Source organism: Trachypithecus francoisi, unplaced genomic scaffold, assembly GCF_009764315.1.
Source record: "Trachypithecus francoisi isolate TF-2019V2 unplaced genomic scaffold, Tfra_2.0 Lachesis_group20, whole genome shotgun sequence".
NCBI classification, from domain to species: domain Eukaryota; kingdom Metazoa; phylum Chordata; class Mammalia; order Primates; family Cercopithecidae; genus Trachypithecus; species Trachypithecus francoisi.
The window spans coordinates 20,672,082-20,688,298 of record NW_022681466.1 but is presented as its reverse complement, the minus strand read 5'-3'; the positions used below and the strand labels follow the sequence as shown (position 1 = coordinate 20,688,298).

Sequence of the window (16,217 nt, the reverse complement as noted above, 5' to 3'; positions counted from 1 at the left end):
AGTGCTGAGCAGGGCGAGCAGGAGGGGCTCTTTCAGAGAAGTCAGTTAAGAGCTGCCCCTGCCTCTGAGGTTCAGAGAAAAAAGAATTGTAAGGCCACGTTATCTGAGCAGGAGATACTCATCCAGTGCCTTTCCTCCCTTCTAAGCCCTTAGGGTTCCCTCTGTTCAGAACTGTACCAGGCAGGAAGAAATCAGCCCAGATTTGGATGGGGTGGGTGCCTGCTGCCCTGTCCCAGGGGAGAACATGGTTAGGTTCCTCTCTACTGGGTGGGCACCCAGACTCAGCCACCTCACAGACCTCTGGAGGTGTTCCTCCAACCTTGTCGACACCCCTAAAAATGTCAACATTCCTGAGACCAAAATGGCTGATTCCCCTGAGTCCACGCAAACACAACTTTAAGATGAAAAAGGGGCCTCCCGCATTAATATTTCATCTTCATGACCTTATAATTTTTTGTTTGTTTGCTTAAAAATACCCTTGTCTGGTTCAAATTGTTGTCTCTTTGTCTCTGCCCACTTGCTTTTTGCAACAGTGGGCAGAGAGTTGTAAAATGACCGGCTGTTTCCAACTTGATCATTTTTCAGTGATGAAAAGGTATTTTGTTTTCAAGGGAGGTGCCTGTGCATGTCCGGGAATGAAGAAGTGTAAGGATGTCAGTGCTTTAGTGCTGGGAAGGTGTGAGCCTGGGTTGGGTCCGGGAGGGGTAGCTAGTATAGCCCAGTGGGTGTATGGGGGGGTGGTTAGGGCGGGAATCCTACCCAAGAATGTCCAGGGTCCCTCTCTTTGGCCTCTACACAGTCACTTGACACTCTGCCTTCATGACCCCAGCCCCAGCTCAAATCTTCTCTCCCCTCTCAATGAAATGAGGCCACCGTGAGAAACCGGTCCGGCTTTGCATCTCATTTACATAAATATTTATTAATCGTCATTAAACTGAACAGAAACACGCAATGCACTTCGGGTGTCCGACGGGAGTTTCATCTTCGCTACAAGAGGAAGGTAAAATTGCGTGTGTGTGGGTGAGTGTGTGGGTGTGTCGCCTGTGGGTTTGCATTTTTGCATCGTGTATTTGGATGCCTGATCCCCTGCCTCCGGTGGGGAGAAGGTCTCCTTTTGCCCCTTTTTGGGGGAACCTCCAGCAGGAGCCCTCAGACCTCTCCCTGCCCACCCACCAGCTAAAGCCAGAGGACTCCTTGGACCAAAAAATACTCTCTCCAGACACCGGAAATCGCCCTGCACCTGGCACCCACCGAGGCGCAGTCCGGGCAGGGGTGGGGCTGCCCCCAGGTCTCCATCCCCACCCCTCACCCCAGGAGGGGACAGAAGTGCCGGCGGGGAGGAGGAGCCGGCGAGCTCACCTCCTTCTGCCCCCCCCGGACGTCGGCGCCGGGCCTGTTTCTGCGTGCGGTGTGGTGTGCGTGTGTCTTTCATGCAAACCCTCCCTCCCTAAACCGACCCCCCAACAGTTTGCCATTCCATACAAATTTGGAAACAGGTTTTTAAAAAACAGCATGACGCACAACGGGGACGGGGCGGGGGAGGGCAGTGGCACTGGGGCCCCAAATCTCCGAGTCACTGATTGTAAGAACCTGGGGAGGGGGAGGGGGCGGCGCGGGCCCCCACTTCACCAAAGTGCACAGATCCGCGCTCGGGCGGGGCGGCCCGCTGGCCGGGCGGGGCATCCCGGGGCCGGGCCGGGCCGCGAGGCTCAGTGGAGCCTCCTTGCATAGATATTTGTGTCTTTGATTATTGGTAGTAGTGGGTTTTTTTTGTTTTTTTTTTTTTGTTTTTTGTTTTTTTTGCCTTTTATTGCTTCTAAAAGTCCTTACTGCGTTTTCTCTCCGATCCGGACTCTGCGTTCGGCTTCCGTCGCCTCTTAGCTTTTTTTTTTTTTTTTCTTTTGTATGTTTGTTTGTTTAAAAAAAGGAAAAGGGAAAAACGGATTCTAGTTACAAATTTTCTTGGCCTCTCTCTCCTCTCAATCCGCTTCCCCTCCCGCCAAAATTAAAATCACAAAACGCGGAGACTGGAGGTTGGGGGTGAGGGCGTTCCAGGCCCGGGCTCCGGCACCCTGACTTCTACCCTCTTCAAGAAAGAGGGAGCGCCTGGCTCCTTTTTGCCTCGGCAGCTGGGTGTCTGTTTTTAAAATAATAATGAGAGGGTAAAACGCGTTCCATTGCTCAGCTGCCCCCTTACCAACGCCTTGGGCCTGCAGGGAGGAGGGGGAGGAGGAAACCTCAGCGAAGATATTGGGAATGGGGGAGGGGTGTCTCCAGGGAGCGCCCGGAGACTGGTCCCCGGAGAAGCACTCCTTGGGAGAAAGGAGGAGGGAACCCCTTGGGGAGAGAGAAGGCGAGTCCCCTGGGGGAAGCGAGGCCCCTGGGACGGGCCACCCACAGGTAACAGGACTGCGCTGCCCCAGGAGAGCGGCAGGACCGGTGGCCCGCTCCCCGCGCCCGGCGCTGGGGTCGGTGGGGGTGTCCCTGCGCTCTGGGGGCTGGGGACAGGGGGGCGGGCAAAGGCAAAAGAAAAAGAAAGGAGCTGGCGCGAAGTCTCAGTTATGAAAAAACGCATTGAGCTCCTCGTACATGGGGCCCCGGTCGTGGTGAAGGTGCATATCGTAAGACAAGAGATTCTCCGAGTGGACGCCCCCGCGCACAGCCGACGAGCCGAAGACTAGCCCGTGACCCGTGGGCCGCGAGCCAGGCAGCGCCGAGTAGTGCATAGAGTAGTGGTAGCTTTTCTCGTGGTCGGGCGAGGAGTCCTGCTTGAGCGAGAAGTTGCCATTGAGACAGAGCGGGGGGCTGAGCGGGCCCTCGTACTCGGAGCTGTTGTAGTCCGGGCTCGCGCCGCCACCGCCTGCCGCAGCATACAGCGTCTCGTAGGCGGCGCAGTAGCCGTGGGTCCGCAGGGCGTGCGCCGCGCCGCCGCCCAGGCCGCCGGCCGCCTGGCACTGTGCGCCCGCCAGGCGCGAGCACGGGTACGGGTAGGGGTGCATGGCGAACGGGCCGCCCGAGCCGTGGAAGCGGCCGGCACCGTCGGCGCCTTGCTCCGTGAGGAAGTTGCGCGAGTTGAGCTGCAGACAGCCGGCCACCAGATTGGTGGTGGGCTGCGACAGACCCTTGCAGAGAGTCTGCACGTAGGACACTAGGTCTGGCCGCTTGCCGGAGCGCAGGATCTCCGAGAGCGCCCAGATGTAGTTCTTGGCTAGGCGCAGCGTCTCGATCTTGGACAACTTCTGCGTCTTGGAGTAGCAGGGCACCACCTTGCGCAGGTTGTCCAGGGCTGCGTTCAGGTCGTGCATGCGGTTGCGCTCCCGCGCGTTCGCCTTCTGTCGCCGAAGCTTGGAGCGCTCCAAGCGCGCCTTGGTCATCTTGCGCTTCTTGGGTCCGCGCTTCTTGGGCCGCTCGCCCTCCGCCTCGTCCAGTCCTTCTTCCTCCTCCTCTTCCTCCTCCTCCTCACCCCCCAGCTCGCCTTCCTCCTTGACCTCGGCCAACGTGGCCTCCGGCCCCTCTTCTCCACGGAGAGGAACTGGCTTGGCCGCCCGGGCTGGCCCCGGAGCCCCCGGCCCGGGCGCAGGCGGTGGCGGTGGTGGCGCTTCGCCCTTGTCGCTCCTCGGCTCGTCGTCTTCGCCGTCGCCCCAGCTGGCGAACTTGGGCACGTCCGAGAGAAGGCCGGGCTCGCTGAACAGGCGGGTCAGCATGGTGCCTGAGGGCGCCCCGTGGGCGGGAAGGGGAGACAGACAGCACAAAGTGAGGGGCACGCTGGGGTCACGACGTCACTCACAACCCGCCTCCACCCCCGAGTCTCGTGCAGGCTCCTGCCTGGGCTACCCTGGATGCCCACCTCCGCCGCCTGCCCCGCCCAGAGCCGGCCCAGCCCTACCCGGCTGCCGGCCTGGGATCTCGGCCCAGGCCCTCTCCCCGGCTCTGGGCCCCGGCTCCGCCCCTCGCTTGAATCGGGGGCTGCTCCCCGCGCCTGCTTCTTCTCAGGGTCAGGGCGGAGACCGGGTGGGGGTTTTAGGGACCAGATATCTTTGCCAGGGGAGGCGGCGCACTCGCCCTGAAAGCCTGTTCTCTCCTGGCAGTGGAGAGAGGCTGGTCGGCCGCCGGTGGGGACAGCTGCCCCGCTCAGCGCTCTCGCGGCCCGGGCCCCTCGGCCCAGCTCCCTTATCCTTCCCGTGGCTCTCACCCCCACGCTCCCTAATCCAATTTGCAACTTGGCTGCGCGCCGCCCCTTGCTTGGCCCCCACCCCCGCACCCCCAATTCCAGAGGCGGGAGGATCGTCTCCTCTAGCCGATGCGTCCCCAGCTCCCGGAGCCGGCTCTGGGCGGTGAGAACTGAAGCAGCAGGGCATGGGGAGGAGACTGAGAGAAACGAGCCCAGTCCGTCCCCCGTACGGTCAGGGACCCCCTTCCCCCTTCAAGCTGCCTCCCTCCCACACGGCTCTTCAGATCTCGTTGTATTTGGGGATTGATGGGGAAAAATCCAAATTTGTTTGTTTGCTTCCCTTTTTTTGGTGGTGGGGAAAGGTCGCAGGTTTTTTGGGACAACCATGGAGGGGTCCTCCGTCTCGGCCTCTTCGCATCTCCCCCTCCGTGATGCTGCCTTCCCCCCCCCCCCCCACCGAGCCCATCGCAGGCAGAGACACCTTCTCTGCAGCCCCTGGGCTGCAGCCCCTAAGGGAGAGAGAATCTGGGGCGCCTCCGATGCCCACCCGATGAGGGGGGCATCATCCCAGGAAGGAGGTATTTGAGGAACCTCCTTTCGGCCGAAGCTGCCGCCCCCCTCCCAACCGGCGGGTCAGATCTAGCTCCCTTTCGGACAACTTACCTCGGAGAGGAGTCAAGGGGAGAGGGGAGGGGAGGGGGGGAGGGGGCAAGAGAGAGAGGGGGGAGAAGCGGGATCTTCTCGCTTATTTCATTGTTCCCCCATCTTCAGGGAGCGGGGGCAGCGGCTCCTCAAGGCGGCGGGCGCCGGCGTCTTCAGAGCGCCATGCGAACCGCGGAGCGAGTGTGGCATCTCTACCAGGCGGGGTACCAGCCTCTATGCCAGGCCATATGGGCTTGGCACGTCACGGGCAGCAGCTATCACATGAGAGACGGTGATTGGCATGCGTCTGCACTGGGGGAGAGCCGGCTCCCCCGGGACCCGCCGCCATCTGTCACTCTCTACTCCAAAAAAAAAAAATTAAATAAATAAAGGAAATAAATAAATATTTCTGCTGCCCTCCCCTCCCCGCCCAACGCAGGGAAAGCAGGGATTGAGAGGAAGGTAGGAGGAGTTGCCCCCCTGGATATAGAGTCCCCCACATGGGAACAATGGGGTGGCAAGGCTGGACACTGGGGACTCGTGGTAGCCAATTCTATCCTCCCTCAGGGTCCAGCTCTGTCCATTTCCTCCCCTGCAGGCCCCCAAGGTGGGTCAGGAACCAGACCCTGGGCTGGGGAGAGGGGACCTCTGTGCTTGCCCCCACTCCCCAGGAGGGTCCCCTTGGCCACAAAGGGACAGCTGAGGCCCCCTCCCAGGATGGCTGTAAGGGGCACCCCTGGCCCGAGCCCCATAGGTAGATATTGGCACCATGCCATCCCTCATCCCTGTCTGCCCCTCCCCCACCCACCCTCACGCACACACAACATATGTGGCTAAACGAAATTCAAACCAAGGGAAAGACAGAGAAAGGGAAAGATGTGCCTGGATGTCTGTGCCTCTGCATGGGCGTGTGTGTGTCTGTGGGGACATGTGTGTATCTGTGGAGTCAGCGGATGGGAGATCTTTCTTTGGTTGTTGGGGGCGTATCCATGTTAGGGTGGAGGTGGGGAGGGGCTGTGAGATGAGCCTGTGCACCACCCACCTGGGGGTGGAGGGGAGGGTCTAAGTCTGGATTCCTAACCTAGAAACCTCTCACTCTCCTCCTCCCACTGTCAGACAGGTGACCAGTCCACCAGCGGCTTTCTCTCTTGGCCTTCAGACTTGGTTATTTGAGGGAGGAGGAACAGGCAGTGCTGAGAACTGCCTAAGTTCCTGGATGAGACTCAAGCATTCTCCTCCCCTTGTGAAAAATCTGAAAATACTGAAGCCAACCCCAGTAATCCCAAGAGTGGCCAAGGGGAGGTAGGTCAGACAGGTGTCTTGATAAGGAAGGTAGAAATTGCTGTTTTATCTTGTGGCTCACCTTTCAACCCTCTCACTGGGCCAGACGCAGATACAAATGGCACAGGTTGAAGAGGTGGCTTTGGATACACACACACACACTCTCATGCACACACACATACACACACACATGCACACACATACCTGTTCCTCACCCTGTGGTGTGGAAAAATAGAGAACACACCGCTACTCAGATAGACACATGTATGTGAGCAGGATCACAGCCTGGTGTAGACAGACCCTTGTCCACACCCCATTTTGGGCATTTGTGTGTTTTAGACCCACATTTCATGCCCCTCCAGACACTCTGGTTGACATATGCACACAACTTCAATTATACTTTCAGCACACACATGTTGATGTCCACCATGTGCCAAGCACTGTGGTGGTACAAAAATGAGCATGGGGAGGCCTCTACCCTCAGTCTGGGTGGGCAGGCTCTCTCCCTCTAGGAGGCTCCCCAGGGACCTTGGTAAGACACTGATCTGATGTTGGGTAGGCTGGATTAAGTTCTAAATAGAGATACACATCAGGAGGCCTTGGAGATAGGGGTGCTAGTGCTGCCTGAGACTCTTGGTGCTGCCTGAGTCACTTGGCTGGGAGTTGAAAGTAGCCTGAGAATGTACCTCTCCAACTCCTCCTCTCACAGAGGCCCATGGAGGGAAACAGACCTGCCTAGGAACACAGAGGGGAAACACAGAACTGGGCCTAGAACTCAGGCACTTGACCCACAGGCCAGTGCTCCACTTATAAGCCCACAATCTGCCTTGGTGGTTTCTAAAAATAAGCCTACCATGGTTCCCTTCATTCATGGGGCCTGGGTCTGCAAGGGGAATCTCATCTATGGCAGATAGTTGGGGTGGGGGGATTCTGGGCATGGCAGAGAAAGAGGCCAAAGGATGGGCCTCGGGTAGGCCAGAGACTCAGGAGTGCTGGCCAGCCCCCACCAAGTCTGGGCACAGCCTCGAAGGCTTTGCAATCCCTTTACTGAGGCAGGGTCCTCAATTCTGACTAGCAGCCTTTTTCCTGGAGTCTCCTGGCTCTGTGGTATTTCGATTACATGCCCATGCTCAGGGCTTCTGATTCCTGGCCAACTCCATTATCAACTTAAAAAAAAATGCTGGGCCCAGCACGGTGGCTCACACCTGTAATACCACCAGTTTGGGAGGCTAAGGCCAGCAGATCCCTTCAGCTCATGAGTTCGAGACCAGCCTGGGCAACATGGTGAAACTCTGCCACTGCCTAAAATACAAAAATTAGCCAGGCATGGCGGTGCATGCCTGTAGTCCCAGCTACTCCGGAGGCTGAGGTGAGAGGATCGCTTGAGACCAGGAGGCAGAGGCTGAAGAGAGCTGTGATCATGCCACGGCACTGCAGCCTGGGTGATAGAGCTAGACCTTGTCTCAACAATAAAATAAAATAAAATAAAATAAAATAAAATAAAATAAAATAAAATGCTGAATGCTTTGAGCAAGTTATATAACATGTCTTGGTCTTGATTTCCTCATCTGTAAAATGGGACAAATTATGCTACACCCTCGTAGGGCTGTTGTTAATACTAAATGGGATAATCCATGCCACGAATGAGCCTCCAATAAATGCCAACTCTTAATTAAAACACCTTTACAATATTATGCTTACAATGTTAATTTTTTTGCCCATACCCCTCCCCACACACATTCAGAATGCTTGCTCTATATAGAAACTGAATTTTTGTTGACTTGATGGGCAAGTGAATGGATGAATAAGTGAACAAATGCTTCCTTGGGGGAGAAAGTTGTGCCTTCTTGCCTTCTCCCTTGGACACTGAGGGCTGGGTTAAACCCACCAGGGGTCTCACAGGCCCCTCCAGGCAGGAGGCAAAAACTTGTTCAGGATAGGGGAGCCCTTGGGTGGGGGGTTCCTGTCACCCTTCCAGCCACCTGTCAGGAATGACCTCAACTCTCTGGATCTGAGAAGCTCCCCTCAGTCACCCGGAAAAGGAGGCCTGAGGTTGGGGCTGTGCACCTGAGGACTTCATCCCTTTCGTTCTGTCTCCTGCCTCTGTCTTTTCTTCCTTCAGAAAAATGGAACAAGTTTTTCTCACTCGACACATTTCAACTTTTTTTTAGAAGATACAATAAAAACCAGGGGAAAATTGGAACAGAGGGAGGTGTGGGATGGGCCTGCTTCAGACATGGGCTTGAAAGAGGCACAACACGTGTGTTCACATACACACGAGCAAGCATGAACACGCAGGGACATACGCGCATCTCTCTGTGCACCAGAGATGCAGAGATGCAGTGACGGAGAGACAGAAAGAGCCAGAAATGGAAGGAAGGAGACGGAAGGAGAAGGACACCCAGAGATGCCATCTGTTCCTCCCCCTGGCATTGGGGGAAGGGAGTTGGTGAGGGGCCTGGTCCCCTCCAGGTCTCTGAGAGAAAAAAGGGAGTGATGGGCACCTCAGCCAGGCCTGGAAGGCCCCCATTGCTGCTGCCCACTCCTCTTGGAAGAAGCTGGGAGCTGGGGGGCCTGAGGTTCCCATGGAGACATAGCCCCATCCCAAGGGAGGCCACAGTCTGGGCACCTAAAATGGCTGCCTCAGAGGGGTAGCGGCCATTTTGTACAGGCTCAGGTCCTGGGGGCAGGGGTGAGGGGGGCAGAGTGTATGTGTCAGGGAGGTGGGAGGTCATCTCTGAGGAGTCTGGGGGACTCTTGCTCAGGGCACAAGGAGAGTGTTCTAGAAACTGCTCTTGTTATACCCTCTGCTCCACCAAAATACATACATAAATCTTTAACTGCTCCACTCCATTCTGACACCCGGAGGGACAGCTAGCCAGTCACCACCCCCCGAATGAGATTGGTGGTCACCACCCCCCGAATGAGATTGGTGGGGGCAAATGTGCTGAAGGACACTTGATTTCCCACCAAAGCTCCAGGCAGGGAGGGCGGCAGCAGGTGGATCAAACCCAGGTGTCCAGCCCCTGGCCTCAGCCACACATTTATCTACCTCCTGGGGCCTCTCTGGGTTGAGTGGGCCGGCAGGTGAGAATCCAGCGAGCTGGGGAGCGCGGGAAGGGAGGGGGCTGCCTGTCTTCTCACTCCCCTCCTCAGATTTGAGGGGAAGGGCAGGAATTTGGAGATCATTGAGGGGCCTGTGTTCCTGCCATTAGCCGTGCTGTGGGGGGAAGGGGAAAGGGAGGGGACAGGCTGGCATTGCCCAGCAGTGTTCCAGCAGTTCAAGATGCTCGAAGATTCCTCCTGAAGCATCAGAGCACCTGCCACCTCCCTCCCCAGCCCCTGCCCCACATCAAGTCCAAAGGATGCTGGGGGAGGGGGACCTGCAGCTTCTTCCTGGCTCTGGGGTGGGCACCTGCCCCACTGCCCCCTCCTCCCCGCCCGCCGCAGTATGCCGGAGAGCGGCGGGCACGCCAGATGGCGTGGCTGAGAATGCGGCGACGTTGCCGGGAGGTGAGGGCTGGCACGGGTGATATGCGGCTGCGTGCCTTGTGGTGCCATGGGGGAGGGGAGGGCAGGGCCAGTGAGGTGTAGCCCCCTCCTCCGTGCTGACCTCCTGTCCTGACCTCCACTCACCACCAGGATTCTCTTCAACTTCCTCTGCCTGCTCCTTTTGGGTGTGGGCCTAGACCCCACCCAAAGATGGGTGGGACCAGCCTGACGCTGACAGACAGAGGTCAGACCTCTGTTGCATCCTTGTCCCTCTGTCGCACCCCCAATCAGGGACAAAGGATGGATTGAGGAGACCCGCCAGTCCTGCACCAAAGCCACCCCCCTCTGGATTGTTTCCTTGCTCTAAAGGTGGCATGACCTTTGCTCCAGTAACCTTTGACTTCTGGCCTCTAAGCCCTGTTTTTCTGAGAAGAGCTCTTTCCCTCATGGGCACTGGTCCCTGAGTTTCCCTTTGGTCAAATGCATTCTCATTTCTCACTAAGATGCTTCCTGGACACCTCCTCCTGGAAGCCTTCCCTGACCTCCCCGGGCAGGGTAGCTTACCACCCTTTGTTAGAAGGATCCATTTACCCATCTGTCTCCTTGCCTGGACCCTGGTGATGACTTGTTCTGTATCTCTTTAGTCTCAGGCTTCATACTGGGCAACATAGTGAGACTCCCGTCTCTAAAATAAAATAAATAAAAATGCCAGGAAAGAGTCTCCACCCTTTATGCCAGGCAGTCCTTCCCAGATTCACGCCTGGGGCTGATCCAACCTGCCTGGTGCCGCACACACAGCTCTCACTGAGTTCGTACTTAATACATGCTTGTTGCATTAATGCCCATCTGGGTCAGAGAGTTTGGGTCCTGGGACCTTTCTCCTGAGACCCTCGTAAAGCAGAAAAGCTGAGGGTCCCGGTCAACCCCAGAGTCCTCAGCCCCTTCCCTTGCCTTTTGCACAAATTGCAGTCTGGAGAGGTGGACTTGGGATGGGGGAGGTCACAGATTTCCCCCAAAGAAGGGCAAGGAGGCTGAGCCTGGGACTGCCAGACTTGCTTCCTGGTACCAGGCCCTGATGCTGAGGCCACAGGGCCTGCCCTGCTGTGGACTTCCTGCTTGGTCTCCACACCTTCACCTTTCAGCAGGCTCAGAGCCCCCTCCTTCTTACCCCACCCTACTCTTGCTCTGCATGGGGCACTCTGAGGCGAGATGACGTCCAGGGATACAGCTGCGTCCCGCTCTCGCTGCTGCATCTCTGCTGATGCTGCTCCCCAGTATCTCAGAACCCTTCTGTCTTATGGGCCTGACCCAGTCCCTCCTCTTCCGGGAAGTTGGCTGTGACTTCTTAAGGGCCCTTGCTTCTCTGGCTTCCCTCACTGGACCAAGGCTACCCACCCTGCACATCCTACCCAAAATGCAAATCCAAACATGGTATTTGCCTATTCTGGCACCTTCCATGGCTCCCCAGTGCCCCTAAGATGAGGCCATGCTCTTTAGGGACACCCCTGATTTAGCTGCTGCTTTTATCTGTGCCCTCAGCAGCTCCAACTATTTCTGATTTTACAAGCCTCATGACTAGGAACCTTTGTTCAGGCTGTTCTCTCTTCCTGAAGTGTCCAGTCCAGCTTCCTCACTCCTTAAGCCTAAGCATCACCTCCTCCAGGAAGCCACTCTGGGCAGCACATTTCATGAAGGCAGGAAGTGGACCCAGGGCCTGGCACACAGAATACCCTCAATATATAGCTGTGGCACCAAGACCCATCCTGTCCCTGTTGGGAGGGTGGTGGTGTCAGTTCTTCTGCCCCCAAGATGTAAGGCTGCAGCCAGCACAGGACCTCTACCCGCAGGAAGTCCCTCCTCGAAATCTTCCCTCTTTTCTCTTCAGCTTCCCCACCAGTACCAGAACTGACATGGAATGTCAGTTTTCCCCTTTGTAAAATGGGCGTGCTAATAAGCTTCAGATGAGCTAACAGCTCTGTCCAGAGGTGGCTGATTTTGCCTCAAGCCTCTGATCAGCGTTATTTTTTTCCTTTATTTTTTCTTTTATATTTATTTATTTATTTATTTTTGAGACAGGGTCTCGTTCTGTCGCCTAGGCTGGAGTGCAGTGGCACAATCTCAGCTCACTGCAGCCTCCACCTCCTGGGATCAAGCAATCTTCCCACCTCAGCCTCCTGAGTAACTGGGATTACAGGCGTAAGCCATCGCGCCCGGTCTAACTTTTGTATTTTTAGTAGAGATGGGGTTTCATCATGTTGGCCAGGCTGGTCTCGAACTCCTGACCTCAAGAGATCTGCCCACCTTGGCCTCCCAAAGTGTTGGGATTACAGGCGTGAGCCCTGCACCTGGCCCAATGTTATTTTTTTTTATTTCGTTCCTGCAGCTCTCTTCATCACCATATCTTTGTTCTGCTTCTCTTGTGAGTTTTCCATGGAGAAGTTGATATGTCTTGCTCCAGCCCCTCCCAAACTCACTCCCAGAGTCCACACAGGAATGCAGACAAACAGGGAGCTCAAGGTGGCAACTAGACCAGAGTTAGCAGCCGTGACCTTGGTCAGATCATGTAACCCCCCGCTTCCTCATCTGTAAAATGGGACTAGTGCCACGGTTCACCTGGTCACCTGCAGTTCAGCACTGATGGGAGGAACAAAAGGATGGCAGGTTAGGAAGTGCGCTCTTGGGTGGCCAAGTGCTGGTGGATGGGGGATGGGGAACTCCTTCCTGATGCTGCAGCACAGGGCAGTGGGGAGAGCGCAGGACCAGGCTGCATCCTGGGCTCTCTTTCCTTAGGGCGGGCGCTGTTGTGATCTTCCCTGTGACCTGGGTATTTCCCAGTTTCTGCCCCTGGAAATCAGAGCCAGGGATCTGGGCTGGGGAATTTTAGGGGCTTGGTGCTGGACTATTCTCTGAAATGTCCCTTGAGCCCATGGGTGCAGGGGACATATGGGCCTGACGGTAGGCATGGATGACCCACACCTTAGTGGTGGTGCTGGTGCTCGGGAGGACAGCCCCAAAGGGTCACTGGGGCAGAATGTATGGTGTATGTGCAGGACATGGTCAGGCTAGGAGGTCACAATTTAACCAGAGATCTCTTGAGTCAGCCCCAGGAGTGGACCTGGGAAGGACTGTCTGGCATAAAGGGTGGAGATTCCTTCCTTCTTTCTTTCTTTCCTTCCTTCCTTCCTTCCTTCCTTCCTTCCTTCCTTCCTTCCTCCCTCCCTCCCTCCCTCCCTCCCTCCCTTCCTTCCTTTTTTCTTTTTTTGAGACAGAGTCTTGCTCTGTCGCCCAGGCTGGAGTGCAATGGTGTGATCCCAGCTCACTGCAACCTCTGTCTCCCGGTTCAAGCAATTCTCCTGCCTCAGCCTCCTGAGTAACTAGGACTACAGGCGCACGCCACCACGCCCAGTGAGGCAGGTCTCGAACTCCTGACCTCAAGCAATCCACCTACTTTGGCCTACCAAAGTGCTGGGATTACAGATGTGAGTCACTATGCCCAGTCATTTTTTTTTTTTTTAGAGACAGGAGTGTTGCTATGTTGCCCAGGCTGGACTCAAATACCTGGCTTCAAGCAATCTTCCCACCTGAGCCTCCCAAGTAGCTGGGACTACAGGCCCACACCTCCGTGCCCTGCCTGACTTTTTAATTGGGGTCCACAGGGAGGGAAGGGAATAGTCTAGAGAGGTAGGGTCTCATGGACCCACTCCCCATTTTACAGATGTAGAAGCCACAGAGAGGGGAAGCAACCTGCCTGGTGTCACGCAATAAGTGAGTGGCAGAGCGTGGACAGGAAACCAGGACCCTGTTGCCACTTTGGGGTCCTCCCGTTCCCAGAGCCTCAGCACTGTGTGATAACATACTTAACAATGTAATAGTGACAATGGTGAGTGCTATCTGTGCCAGGCACTGGCCTTCACAGGAATCTTATTTTATTCTTGACAAGACATCTGTGGGAGGGATTCCTACAACCACCACTTAAATACCAGCATGCTGAAGCGCAGAGAGGTTGCCGTCAAGGCTGATGTGTCAGGGTCACATAGCTAGAAAGTGGCTGAGCTGGGATTCGAACCAAGTTTGGCTTGACTCCAGGGTTCATGCTCTTACTCACTATTATGAAGTGTGTCCCTTTCTCCGAAACAGCTGTGGTTTCCACACCGTAGGACCAGCAGACCCCACAATGGAAAGGGAAAGGAGGGTACCCTGGGAAGGACTTGTGCCCAGGGTTTGCCCTCTGGCCAGGTCCCCAAGTCACAGGAGCTATGCGCTGGCCTGGATCTATCAAGTTCTGCTCATGGGTGGGTAGGTGGGTGGAGGCTGCTTCTAAACACAGAGAGGGAGCAGTCACATTAAACATGGAGTTTTTCCACCCTGTGTGCCATTTCCCTCAGCTTCTTCAGAAGACGCCCTCCTAGCCCTGGCAGACTCAGCGAGGTGCTGCCTCCACCAGGAAGTCCTCCCTGATGTCCCCTGATGGCGCTCCCGCCGCTGGCCCTTGGCACCGCGTTGAACATTTGGGGATGGACGATCCAGCTTTAGGAGCGCCAGCTTCAGAACTTGCTCACCAGTTGCCTGCAGCCCCCGCCCCCTTCTGCCCTCCCGTCTGTAAAATGGGAATAAGGAGGCTTGCCTCACAAAATCTTTGCGAGGAGGAGCAGCGGCGTCCTAGGAGCAAGCACCTGGCGCCCGGTGGGCCCCCGCCACTCGCTCCTTCTCCCCCTTGTCCTTCTCCTGGCTTGCTCCCGGTTCTCTCCTCGCCACCTCCGCCCCGCGCCTGGCACGGCGCCCGGCGCGCCCCAGCCGCCCAATCCCGGCTCGCAGCCCTGACTTCCTGCCTGCCGGGCTCCCTCGGCACGTGCCCAGCGCCCCCTGGGACCGCGCGCCCTCCCGGGCGGCCTCCCCTCGCGCCCTCCAGCCCAGAGCAGGGCTTAGTGGCGCAGGTCGCCCCGGCTCGGAGGTGGGGCCGGCCGCGGGGGCGGAAAGGGGACGCTGCCCCTTTAAGGTGCCACCGCCGCGTGGCAGGGAAACAGCTTGTGCCAGCCCCATTCCGCCCGGCTCCGCTCGCTACAAGAAACACAATGCATAACAATCAGGCGCGCGCTTGGAGCCGTGCCACGCGGCGCGGGCGGGGCGGGGCTGCTGGCTGGGCCCGGCGGGGGCGCCAGGGTCGCGACCCCCGACCTGCGTCCTGGGCCCGCAGGGGAGTCCTGCCCCATGCTCCCGGGCGCGGCCGCCCTGTGCCCCAGCGAGGTGCCTGGGTGTCCCCAGCCTCGCCCGTGCTCGCCTCCCCTCCCTCCCCGCCATCGCGCTCCCTACAAAGTTCATTCCCACTAACTCTTTTCCAGGCCACTTCCCCCTCACATCTGACAATCGGGGCCCCTCATTCTCCCGGTAATCACTCCACTGCACTAATTGCACATGCAAATATGCAAATGCGTATTAATTAATTACTATACTAATTAGTTCTGTGGTATTTGCGAGTAATAAATCATTGGATGGGAGCGAGGAAGCTGGAGACCTGGCCCATTTTCATTCTGCATAAAATTTTAATGGTCTCTCTGGCTGATCCGGGACGGCAGCGCGCGGAGAGTCTCTTAAAGGGCCAGTGGCGGCGGGAAGGGGCAGCGGCGGGGATCGCCGGTGACCCCAGCGGGGACTGGCGCCCTGGACGGGCTTGGAGATGCGGCCTCACGTTCTGCAGGGGCCGTCTCCGGCGTGCGGTGGCTTCTGCTTCCTGCTCTGGGGCTCAGTGTCCTCCCAAGTGGCTTCTAAGGAGAGAACGTGGGAGGGGACCAGGAGGCTGAGCTAGGATTCTTTAAGAAAGGAAAGAAGTCTAGGAGATGTGAGAGGCCAATGCCAAGGCTTTGGGACCCCAGGTAGCCTGGGAGACAGGAATGAAGACTCCATCTCCTGGATGGCTGAGTAAACTGAGGCACAGGACAGGCCAATCTTAGCTCCCACCCCTCTTCTCCCAAGGGGAGGGAAGCTAGAAGGATGTTCTGGGTGGCCCCCACCTTTTCTTGTATCTCATGGGGGCCACAAGGTTGGGGATGCCTCCAGCTTTCCCCTTCCATATGATCAAACCGCTGCCCCGCCCCCATGGGCACCAGCTGGCACCCTGGCAGAGTAGTCCTGGGCTTGAGTGGGCCCTTGGGACCCTGCTTTATTTCCAGGAGGTAGTCAGGACCCGGGCACAGGGAGGGGGCTGGCTGCTTTGCAGGGCCATTGACTGGGGGAGTCAGAGGGAACCAGTTGTGCTCATGCCAGGGTGTAGGAGGATACCAGAGGTGGGCACCTTAAGGAGGTGGGGACTGTGGGCTTGTCCTGAGCTGGTATTCCCCATGCCAGGGTCTCTAGTCTGGTTCTGCTCAGCCTCCAACCTTTTGCCAGCAACAAGCCCCTGGATGAGGCACAGTCTAAGGAGGGTCAGTGCTCTAGTGGGGGCCGATGATAATGACAGCAACTAACAAGACTATTAACCCGGCAAACATTTATTTAGCGGGAGAACTGTTCAGCAAGCTCTAGGTGCCTCACGACCCCCCAGTGACACAAGTTCTGTTAAAGTCTCCTTTTTAAGGATGGAGAAACAGGGGCACACGAAGTTTAAGCAACCTGCTCAAGGTCACCCAGCTGTGAG

The 16,217-nt window shown here is 57.0% G+C and overlaps 1 protein-coding gene across 1 annotated transcript; it reads right to left on the bottom strand.

Moving 5' to 3' along the window:
- Positions 1-886: 886 nt before the first annotated feature.
- NEUROD2 (neuronal differentiation 2) lies at positions 887-5,064 on the bottom strand. The gene is made up of 2 exons (XM_033183199.1): positions 4,835-5,064; positions 887-3,709 (listed from the first exon to the last, which is right to left on the bottom strand). The coding sequence occupies exon 2, from the start codon at positions 3,702-3,704 to the stop codon at positions 2,556-2,558; it is 1,149 nt and encodes a 382-aa protein (XP_033039090.1). The 5' UTR covers positions 3,705-3,709; positions 4,835-5,064; the 3' UTR covers positions 887-2,555.
- Positions 5,065-16,217: the final 11,153 nt, after the last annotated feature.